General features: G+C 38.4%; 1 protein-coding gene across 4 annotated transcripts in view; it reads left to right on the forward strand.

Annotated features, from left to right (window-relative positions):
- SSH2 (slingshot protein phosphatase 2) overlaps positions 1-12,256 on the forward strand; it is a 250,320-nt gene that overhangs the window by 59,660 nt on the left and 178,404 nt on the right. The window contains exon 2 of one of the 4 annotated variants that reach the window (XM_058560180.1): positions 4,136-4,216. The exons of the other annotated variants lie outside the window; for them this stretch is intronic. Within the exon in view, the coding sequence (XP_058416163.1) occupies positions 4,136-4,216 (81 nt within the window). The remainder of the gene's footprint in view (positions 1-4,135; positions 4,217-12,256) is intronic. 4 annotated transcript variants of the gene reach the window in all.

Raw genomic sequence — 12,256 nt, forward strand, 5'->3', positions numbered from 1 at the left:
TTAGTACATGAGTCCTTGCACCGTGCATTCCATATAAAGATTGCAACATTTTATTGCTATAATTGTTGCTTAGAAGCTGTTCTGAATTGAAACTTCTTGTTATATATGGATGTGTTTTCCTTATAATTCCTTACAACACTCTTAGCCCCTGTTTTTCTCGAAACAGTACTTGCCAAAGGGGCGTGTTTCCACAGAGCCATATCCTTATCTTTGTGGTTTTTGCTTCTCCATAAAAAAAAAAAACAAAAAACTATTTTTGGAACCTGTTCAGTTATCTTTCCCCTTCTGTTTGCAGTTTTACTGTAGCTAATTCAGCACCCAGAAAAGTGCTTAGGACATAGTTGGGGTACAATAAATGGTAATGAATGACTCATTGTGAGCTCAATACTTCAGGGTTATGTAGGGAATGCAAATTTGTTTCTATTTAGAAGTGAAACACATAATTTTTTAGGAGCAAAATTTCTCTAGATGGCAAAAGTTTCTTAGAGAATTTAACCCAAATGTGTAAACTTTTTCCATTTAAGCCTTTTACATCTAAGGAGATGATTATTACTATAATAATAAATATTATTATTATTAGCAGTATTATTATTATAAGCAGCAGCAGTAGTAGTAGTAACATCAGTAGCCAAGTCATGCTAACTGCTTTTCTTATATTATCTCTCATACAATCTTTCCAGTGACCCTATTAGATGGATGTTATTGTTGTGCCAATTTTTATGGATGAGGAAACTGAGCTCAGAGAGATTAAGTAATGTGTTCAACATCACATGGCTAGTAAGTGGCAGAACCAGGATATGAACTCAGTTTACTTAAGATTTGGGCTTTGTACTTCCAATGCAAGAATGTAAGTTTGACTTTATCATCTTCAAAATTCGTACTGAAATGGCCAAAGGGACATTAAGAAAGAAAGGGAGGGAGGGATGGACGAAGGGAAAGAAGGAAGAGAGAGAAGAGAAAAGAGAATTGATACTTGCACAACAAACTGGAGATGATCATCATCCTCATGCTAGAAGAAACATTGGAGGACTTTCTACAATATGAAATTCAGGCAAGACCGGGTTAGGGCCTGCCAACCTGAGAGGTACTGTATATAAAAGCCCACGTAGGGAGTAAGTTAAGGAAGCATCTTTTATTCCTAGTAAAATGTTTGAAACAAAATAGGACTGTTAATTTTATCAAATATCTTTTAGCATCTATTTAGATAATATTCTAGTTTTTCTCACTTGATGTAATAATATGTTAAATTATATTAATAGAGTTCCTAAACATTCATTCTTGGAATAAGTCCTTTGTAGTCATAAGCAAGACAGTTCACTCTGCAGAACCCAGGAACAACTCAGGAATTGGAATGACCAAATACCTTAGAAGACAGAGGAAAGAATTTGAAATGTCCTTTGTCTTCCTTTAGGATTCTTAGAATTTAATTTAGAACTAAATATGTTGGTTGCAAGTAAATACTTGTTCCGTGAACCAATTATTTTTAATGCTACCAGCACACTTAAATTGATACCTTGTATCTTATTTAATTAATAAGTATGCAGTAAAGTCTTAAAATAACTTTAGGAATGCAAGTGTCATTACAAGACCTCTTTCTTCAAAGGTCATTTCGAAAGAGCGCGGATAAACATGCTGAAATATTTATAAGAATGAAAACTTTAAAATCTTAACTAGTGTAATTTGGATTAATTAACTTCTACTTTTCTCTTTTCAGTTTGTATACACTGTGTCAGTTACAAGCCCCCCCCCCCCTTTTTTGAGGAAGATTAGCCCTGAGCTACCATCTGTTGCCAATCCTCCTCTTTTTTTGCTGAGGAAGATTGGCCCTGGGCTAACATCTGTGCCCATCTTACTCTACTTTATATGGGACGCCACCACAGCATGGCTTGATAACCAGTGTGTCAGTCCATGCCCAGGATCTGAACCTGCGAACCCCAGACTGCTGAAGCGGAGTGTGCAAGCTTAACCGCTATGCCACCAGGCTGGCCCTGACAAGCCACTTTTGATAGGCTTAATATTATCTATATTATCATCTGTTGTGATATGAGAATTTGGGAAAATTGAAAGCAGCTTTGAGCTCTACCTTATTAATTCCTTCAAATATTTTATTTGTTATTTATTAAGGCTTTAGATTTTCTAATATGACTTTTAGAAGTCTTCAAGTATCTTGTAGACTGATTAAAAAAAAAGACAGTAAATGTTCTTATTTTTTTCCACTTCCAAAATGCAAGGGAGTAAGGAATAAAGAAACTTTGCATTTGCAGGATTTAAAAAGTGATTTTAAACATTTGGTTATTTCTGTTTATTTTCTAAAAGAAGAAAAGGGAGGGATGATGGAAGATGAGGCTTGGTTATAAGAAGGAAAACCAAAAGTAGGCAAAGGATCAGGGTAGGAAAAAAGTAAGAAGGAAGTAAACCAGGAGAAGGCAGTTACCAGAAATAGTAACTGGGAGCTTTACTTTCTTTCATTTAAATCTATTTGTACTCTAATTAATCTCTGCCGGGATTCTGCAGGTTGAAACACAGCCTCAGCTTTGAAAAAATCAAAGTAGGAATCAACTAGGATAGCCATAGAGTACTTATGTATGATTAAGTTTCAGCCACTGGTAGTGAGAAGTTTTTTGTTTAACAGCTTTATTGAGATATAATTGATTATACCAAAAAACTACACATAATTAATGTATACAATTTGATGAGTTTGGACACATACATATACCTGTGAAATCATCACTATAATCAAGGTAATAATCATACCTAGCACGTCCAAAAGTTTGCGTGTGCCCCTTTGGGTTTTTTTGTTGTTGTTTGTTTGTTTTGTGATAGGAATATTTAAAATGAGATCTACCCTCTTAACAAAAATTTTAAATGCACAGTAGAGTATTGTTAACAGTAGGTACTATGTTGTACAGCAGATCTCTAAAATTTACCCATCTTGCATATCTGAAACTTTATACCCATTAAACAACAACTCCCCATTTCTTCTTCCCCCTCAGCCTCTGGTAACTACCATTCTACTCTCTGCTACTGTGAGTTTGATTATTTTGGATACCTCAAATAAGTGGAATCATGCAGTATTTGCCCTTCTGTGACTGGCTTATTTCACTTAGCTTAATGTCCTCCAGGCTCATCTATGTTTTCATATATGATGGGATTTCCTTCTTTTTTAAGGCTGAATAATATTCCATTGTATGTATATACCACATTTTCTTTATGCATTTGTCTGTCAGTGAACAGTTGGGTTGTTTCCACATCTTGGCTGTTGTGAATAATGCTGCAGTGAACGTGGGAGTGCAGATATCTCTTCGAGATCCTGATTTCAATTTTTCTGGATTTACTCCCAGGAGTGGGATTGCTGGATCATATGGTAGTGAGAAGTTTTGATGACAGAGCATATACATCTCTATGAAGGGATAGCTCAGTTTCTAGCAGCTGTTAGCCAAACAGCAAACATTTGAATGGAACTTAATGGGTCAGAGTTGGAGGTTTTGCTCTTCTCTTTTTTGTGTTGTTGTTAGTTATAAGGGAAAAATACTCTTGTGTTACCAGCTAATTGTTTCACTCCTTTGTTTCGTTTTCCTTATCTGTCTTCTATACAGATTTTGAAAAAGAGATTGGAGAGTGGAAGAGAGGTTTTAAATTGTTTTCTAGCATCTGTCAGGGAGACTTGGGTAGAGAATGTCTTTTGGCTGTTCTTTTAAATGCTTGTCAGCCGAGGGCTAATGAGGCCAGGCTAATGGTTAGATTTCCCAATCACGTCCTATGTTATTCTAAAGCCTATCTCTAAACAATCATGTCAAATACGTACCTTTGGATATGAGGATAGATGAATACAAACCTACCCAATCTGGGAAGAGTCCAGAGTATATACTACGAAGGGTTAGAAAAAGGACAGCCCATTGCCCAAATTGGAAACCACAGAAAATGCTTCAGCTAATCAAACATTCCTCAATCAATTTTCCAATCACCTAACCAATCACCTTGTTGGCTTGATTTTCTCCAAAATAGCCATCACTAATCAGAATTGCAGCTTCTCACCTATGAGCTAACACTGACTCAGTGATTTCTGCTGGCTTTTTCCCTCATGCTTATGGCCCCATTCGTCTGGATCTCTGAAATGATCTTGTTTGTATTACAGAGCTCTCATTTGGAAGACAGTGAATCAGCAGCATTACTTTGCTGTGAATGTGAAGAATCAGAAATCTTTAGTGATTCCAATGTACGTAGGTATATGTTTTTATACAGACTTCGGTGATTCAAATGAAAGGTTTTTGGGTAAATTTGGTTCTTAAATGCAACTGGAATAGTGCCTATTTCATCTGTTTGGCCTCACTCAGCCAAATAGTCTGGGAAGGCAAATAAGTGACTTGGGTGAGCATATATACATATAAATAGTATGGTATATTTGTATGGTCCACTGAAAGCATATCTATCAAAGTAGAAAAATGTTGCACCTTGGAACCTTGAGTGAGTCTCTCTCGATAAGGAATATGATTGTTTTTGAATTTTTTTTATGGTTGATAGTATCCTTTTCCCTGTGGCAACTGCTTGGTATTGGTGCTGCCAGTGGACCTTTATTCCCCACATAATAGACCTAACATTCTAGCTGTTGATAACGTTAAACCAAATAGTGTTATAATTACTGGACTGGAGAGTCAGCCAGATCATCTCAAATGTAGAACTATCTAACTACCTTTCGTGAGATGTTATAAATTTTATTTATCTCATCTGACTCCCACATAGTTGCTGAATTATTATAGATTACCCACAGAATCAGGCTGAAGTTAGAGAATGACTTAAATTGACTTTTTAAAAATTTAAATATCTCTTCCAGCAGGATAGTAACTGCCCTCTCTAGCCATGGCTAAAACTAGGTTCTACAAACCTTGATAACATCTGGGTTCTGTCTATTTCAGGATGTTTATTGTGTATATTAGGCACACTATATGGTTATTGGAAGTTTCACCAATGGAAACTCTCTCGAAGTAAGCTGTGCCTCTCAAGTATATCACCATAATATGGCCTGCTCTTAAACTGTCTTCTTTACTTCACCTTCATGGCACAATGAAGGTGATCACTGTTTTAGGACCTTATTCAACTGTTATATTGATTTTCCTGGTTGCACTTCATTCGGCATTGATGAACAGAGTCTGGAATGACATTAAGTCAGTTACTGTGACTCATTAATAGCTGGAGTGGTGCTCATTTCCTTAGTGCTTAAAAACAGTAACTGATGAATTCACATGAACACTCATTTATTATCAACATTTTACAGATGACAAAATGAGGGTGGGAAGGTTATATTCTTTGCCCAGTGTTGTGTGAGAAGGAGGGGCAGTGTGACATCATACCTCAGCTGACAGCCCTCGGTGAGCTCATTATCAGCAGGCAACATCATCATCGATGGAATGTGTACCAGTCTCCTTATGTTAGTATCCTACAAGATTGTTTTATTCAGTCTGCAGTGGTGTCCTCTGGACTTGGACTGGCTTATTGTTTTGGCTGATTTTTGTCTGAAAGAGACATGGCAATCCACATGAATATTTTTATGAAATTGGACATGTGGGGACATCTTGTTTTAATGGTTTTCTCCCTTAGAAACAGTTAGTTGGGTATATGTATTTGCAGATTACTCTGGATTCCTTTATTTTCTTGCCAAAGCTTTTATTCATTTAAGTCAGGTTTGTTGTCTTCTTTTCCTCTTCATGAGGCAAAAGTGGTTACATGTACTTGGCTGGCTTTTTAAAGATATTGGAAGGGGCCGACCCCGTGGCTTAGCGGTTAAGTGCGCGCGCTCCGCTGCTGGCGGCCTGGGTTTGGATCCTGGGCGCGCACGGCCGTACCGCTTCTATGGCCATGCTGAGGCCGCATCCCACATACAGCAACTAGAAGGATGTGCAACTATGACATACAACTATCTACTGGGGCTTTGGGGGAAAAATAAATAAATAAATAAAATTAAAAATAAAATAAAATAAAGATATTGGATCCTCCTCCTGTTTTGTTTGCTCAGGGAGAATTTCCCACACTTTTTTCTCAGCTCCCCATTCCCACCCCCACGTCCAAGGAGATTGAAGAGCTCCTCCGCAATTTGAAGGCTTAAACTTGAAAACAAAATTATTTGGTGAGCAAACTGATTAAAATCCCCACTTTGAGTTTTCTTCAAAGGAAGTGGTATGGGATCTTGATAACTATTTGAAATAGAAGTTAACTGTTGTGAAGAATAGAAGATAGTCAATTACTGAAGAACTTTCTCTTCAATCTTAGGGTAACAGAAATATGAACTTTGGTTAGCTATATTCATTCATTCACTTAAGCATGCATTCATTCATTCACCAACCATTGATTGACTGTCGTGTGTAAATCACCTGGCCCAGGGCTGTGCGGTTAGGCATAAAATGTAGAATCTATCCTAAACGCAAACATTGACCTATAAGATGAATAAGGTCTGAGGATCTAATGTAAAACATGGTGGCTATAGTTGATAACACTATATTGTATAATTGAAATTTGCTAAAAGAGCAGAACTTAAACGTTCTCAGACAGACATACAAAAAGGTAAATATGTGAGGTGATGGTTATGTTAATTAACCAAATGAGGGGAATCCTTTCACAGTGTAAGGTATATCAAATCAGGATGTACACTTTAAATACCTTAAAATTTTGTCGATTATACCTCGATGAAGCTGAAATTAAAAAAATAATCTACCCTAGGAGAATGCATAATCTATGTTTCAACAAATTAATTTTATGGATATTTATAGAAAGCCATAAAAAGGAGAGGAGAAAATCATTCATATGCCGTACATGGGGAGAAGAGAAGAAATCAGTGGATGAGTGGAAAGAAATTTGGCTGGAGGCAAAGAAGGGATGACTCTCTGGAAGAGGGCTAGCTGCCTTAGATCTTCTGGGGCTTTCCCAGAAGAGAGGGGAGGAGTGTAGAGAGGTTCCTGTCCCTTCTCTGGTCCCACTCAGCCTCTAGGGAACCAGTTAAAGGGTAGAAGCAGCTACTTGCTCCCTCTGCTGTGCACAGGGTTGTTGGAGTCCTCCATAATGGGAAGAGGGACTGCCTGCCCCAGAGGAGGGTGACAGTGTGACTGGAAGAGGTCACAGAGGAAGGAGATACTGGCCCTAGCTACAGGGGTTTCACTTTGGCTCCATATGAGAAAGAATATAGGCAGTGACTAGAGCAGGTTGGCTCCTGAGGGTCCTCTCCATTCCCTGTCCAGATACCTACTGCTGTCTTCCCTTAAAGGAGAAAAAGCTCTGCATGAGCTGGGATTCCAATTATTGCGCTTGTGGGGGTTCAGCTAGAAACAACCGGATTCATTACCATTGTAGGGTTCTTTCTTTCCCAGCCTGGAAGTCGGGAAAATGCTTGTTATGTTAGTTTATTTCCTAAGAATACAACTTCTTTGTCTCATTTCCCTGTTCTTCTGACTCCACCCCCACCCTACCAAACAGGAAGAGGGATGCATATAAGTGGTCTTACTATTTTTATGGTCTATTTCATTCCTTTGCTAGAATATTATATCCTTATAGGGAAGGCATTTTCCCTCTGTGCAATCAAAACAGCTCTTATGTTGGAATAGCCCAGTGAGAGGAAGGAGTGTTAGCATTTTGTTATTAAAGGAAAAAAAAAGCCACTCTAGAGTCGAATGTGGAGATGGCAGATGAAAAGTAATGAAAATCTAAAAGGTAAGAATTATTTGGTTTAGAATACATTTTTAAGCCATAGATTTGCATACTCTTCTAGGGCAGGACAGGTGTCTCAGAATACAACAGTATCCTTCTAGATGGCAGCTTCTGTGGAGGTTTTCACATGCAGTCATTTTGTGGGGTGGGAGAATGGCTTTGGAGAGAGAATATTGAACTGAATACTAAGTTCCAGATGAAGGATTTAAGATTTAAAAAAATTATTAGCATTAAAATAAGCCCTAATTCAAGGCCTGCTATGGAGTAACCAACCTATGGATTGAAGTTAGAAGGTCCTTTAATCTTCAGGATTCTTCTGAAGCATCCTGTTTTTCATGTTATGTTTTAGGTCTTAGAATATGGTGTATGGATGATCAAAACAATGAATGATTTGTTAGCTCAGAAAGTAAAACTACAATTAGGAAGGCAAAACTGCTGTCCTTGTTAAATCTACTTTTGTAAATCTCTAGAGATTGTGAGCACAAAATGCTGGTAGATAAACAGATACAATGTTAACAAATTGGTTGGCTGGAAGGTAGTGGTCGTGTGTGTAGGCCAATAGCCTGCGCATTGGGTCATTTCTGATGATTTGTATTTCTTTACCCTCATCTTTTCAGCTCTCAGTACTGTGTGTATTTTTTTTTTCTTTTTTCAGACTCATTTGCAGAGACACCATTGCACTAGCCACATACACAAATATAAAAAGAAAAAGAAAGGGAAATTTGTTGCTAAGGAGATGTGGGTTTTATTTTGAATTTCAAATGGCCAGTTAGCCGATAGCAAACAGCTGTCCCATCAGAGTTCAAGATTATTTGAATTGTTTCTGCATCATCTCTGCTGCATAGTAAAGTGATTGCTGATTAGGGCACCTGGTCAGAAAAGGGGATAAAAGTGTTGCTGGTGGCAAAAACATAGTTTCACTCTGAACAGTGTTCCTAATTTTTCCTTTAGAAGGGAGTCTGATCCAAATGATTATACCTCTAGAAATCTCCTGTGATATTAACTTATTTTTCTTTGTTCCAGAATAAGGTATAAGAAAGCATAGCTTGACTATTATCCTAGAATAACAAATAGGAAATAATTTTCAACTTTTCTTTTTTTAAAAATTTTACCCTCTTAAGTGATTTATTTGAGGAGAAATGAGATTTGTAGTAATCTTGGATACAAAGCCTATTTTAAAAATTAGCCTTACTTAACTAAGCAGTTCTCATGGAGGCTGCACGTTAGAATCACCTGATCATCTTAAAATAATTTAATAACAGTCTCACCCCAGTTAAATCAGGATCTCTGTGAGTGGGACCTAGGTATGGGGAATTTTTAGAATGTTCCCAGGATTATTCTAATGTGAATTAAGAGTTAAGAACCACTATTGTACCTTTAGCTGTGCTAATTTTGTACCTCCAAATCAGAGCTCCACTCTGCAACATCTGTAACATCTGTTGCCTTGAAGAGCAGATAAAATGTGAGATTGACTAGAATCATGAGTTGACTGTATGCATTTGATAACTCAGTTACAACACAATTAACTTCTGTTCGGTGAAATTCTTGGCTAGCCTTCTGTTAAAAGAGGAGCAAGATACTGGAATTAGGTGATCCAAATCCTCAGTAAACCTGTGTCAATGAAGGGAAAAGTTTTCCTGTGCTATTATTAAGAGTTGCTCTTCCTGTTGCAAGACTGCTAGGAGCTTGGCATAAAGACAGTTACGGAGCACTTATGTGCTTTGTACATTATACTTTTATTGAAATAAGATATACATACAGAAAAGTGCATTTATTTTGCACTTTCATGTATATCTTGATGAATTTTCACAAACTGAAGTGTTCATACGTCAAGAATTGTGTAACCTGCACCTAGATCAAGAAATGGAATATTACGACTCGCCTCCACTAATTCCACCTTCCGCCAACTACCCCCTCCCAGCTCTTCCAGTCGCTACTCACCCTCCCAGCCATCACCTGCCAGAGATAACTACAATCCCAGTTTCTTGACCCTGTGATTTTGATGTGGGCATCAGACTATGCTCTTTAGAGGACGCTCTCTGACCTCCAGAATCAGGGCTCAGCATCATTAAAAGAACTTGGGCTCAAGGTTCAGAAAGCCTGGGTCAGAGTCCCAGCTCTACCACTTACTAGCTGTGTGACTCCACTTCTCTGAGCCTCACTTCCCCCATCTGTAAAATGCAGATAATAATAGTACCTGTCTCAGAGAGTTGTTAGAATTAAATGAGATAATTTATGTAAAGTGCTTGGAGGGCCTGGCAAATTATCTGTGCTGAGACTAGGGGCAGATACAGGATTCCCTGGTGTCACCATCTCTTCAACAGTCAGGACAATGCCACTGTTGTCTGTGGACACAACTAAGTTCATAGTCCAGCTCTGGAGGGAAAACTGGGCATCCTGACCATCTTTCCTTTTCTTCACCATCCTTGATTTGGCTTATCGCGTGACTAATGTGGCAACTTCTAAAATATATTGTTTAAATTCATAAAATGACTGTTGAAAGGCCCAAAACTTTCTCTTATGCATCTTTTACATTCGCCACAGTGCCTAGCACAGTGATTTCCACATGGCACATAGTTAATGCCTTGGCTAAGGGAATCTAAAAATGATGCTTCAGGCACACCATGCTTTCCTGTGCTGGATTTGTATTGGTCTGACTTCTGTTCCTTCTTTCTACCGGAGACATATTTTTGAGACATCTGGCACAAGAGGATACAGAATGTAGCAGTGAAACAAGTGCAGGCAGAAACCAGGAGCTTGGCCTAACTTACAAAATCAACCAAATAAAAGCTCCAACTAACTGAGTTATCCTGCTTCCTTAATCTGAGCCAGGGCCTGCTCAGGTGTACTTGCCCCTTATTTTGCTTTAGAAGAGCAAGGAAAACAGGAGACAGCAGGACTTGTAGGATTTTTCATTAATAAAATTGTACCGACTCTTTTTTTAGATTATAGCTTGGAGGGCCGGCCTGGTGGTGTAGCGGTTAAATTCGCGCCCTCCGCTTTGGCAGCCTGGCGTTCGCAGGTTCATATCCCAGGTGCTGACCTACGCACCGCTTAGCAAGCCATGCTGTGGCGGCGTCCCGTATAAAGTGGAGGAAGATGGGCACGGATGTTAGCCCAGAGCCGGTCTTCCTCAGCAAAAAATAGGAGGATTGGCAACAGATGTTAGCTCAGAGCTAATTTTCCTCAAAAAAAAAAAAAGATTATAGCTTGGAAATAATTTACCCTTTGGAAGATAAGCAAGACAATTTATTGAGCACTAACTATTTGCCAGATATACTAAGTGATTTTCACACAGTTTAGTATTGAATCCAAGTCTTTGAGGTTAAGTACTTTTAGTATTTCCCATTTAATGCTAAGAAAACAGAGGCTTGCCTAGGGTATGTGACCATGCTGGTAGTGTCAGCCAAGTCTGCCTGACACTCCCTGCTTGAACTCTTAACTTTACGCTGGATTGCCTTTGCCCTTGAATGGAATATTGTTATTCTGGTGCTGGGAGGTCAGAGGCAAATGGAATAGTGGTTCTCAACTCTGGCTTTGCACCAGAATAATCTATAGAGCTTTTGAAAAATATAGACACTCAAATCTCACCTTTCTAGGAAGTTTCTCATTCAGTGGGTCTTGGATGAGGTTCAACATCTTTATTTTTTACAAAGATCTATAGGTGGTTCGAAAGGTGTAGCCAGAATTGAGAATCGTGGTTCTTAGAAATTCCTAGGGAGGAATGATAAGATTACTGATTTGGGGGCTTCTGAAGACTGAATTTGGAATGTTGTAAAGATACACTGTTGTTAGAAGTGTAGGGAAGGAGGAGGTAGCTTAATAACAATCAAGTTTCATGTTTCAGAAGGTAAGATAGTATTTATCACTAGGAATTGGATATATCACTGGGATATTTTATAGCCAGATTAATTCTCCATTCTTTCAATGAATTTCTAGAGAGATGCAGTGTTGTACCTAGTCTGCTCTCCCAGATATCTGTTTTCTCAGTGCTTGGGGTGGAGTCCTGGTGAAGTTATGATTTCAGAGCTACTAGGCTAGAACTGCTAACCCTGGAGAGAGCAGTGGATCAGTGGATGGCCCTGATTAAGACAAAAGTCATGATAGAGTTGTAAATTTAACAAATCCTTAATCTCAGTGGATGCTGTCTTCTGAGTCCCTCCTAATGGCCTTTTGTTTATTTTTTGTAATCTCACTGTGTGCTTTGGCAGTAGGGCAGGGGTAGTAATTCTTCCTTTCACTTTACAATTAGGAAAATTGAATTACAAAGGCCATGACTTTGCTGAGAACTATAACTGAAATAAAGGCTAATATTTGTTGAGCACTAACCATGTGCCTGGCTCTACACTAAATGTTTTTACATGTATTATCTCCTATTACATCTCTGATGTGAGTAATGTTGTATATCCCTGTTTTAGAGATAAGAAAACTGAGCTCATTTATTCTACAATTATTTGAGTCTGTTCTGCTGTAGTCACCATGCTAGGCAATGAGTATCCAGTGATAAAGAAATCAAACCCTGCCCTCGTGGAACTTACAGTCCATTGAGGAAGACACAATAAAA

This window comes from Diceros bicornis, chromosome 18 (assembly GCF_020826845.1).
Source record: "Diceros bicornis minor isolate mBicDic1 chromosome 18, mDicBic1.mat.cur, whole genome shotgun sequence".
NCBI classification, from domain to species: domain Eukaryota; kingdom Metazoa; phylum Chordata; class Mammalia; order Perissodactyla; family Rhinocerotidae; genus Diceros; species Diceros bicornis.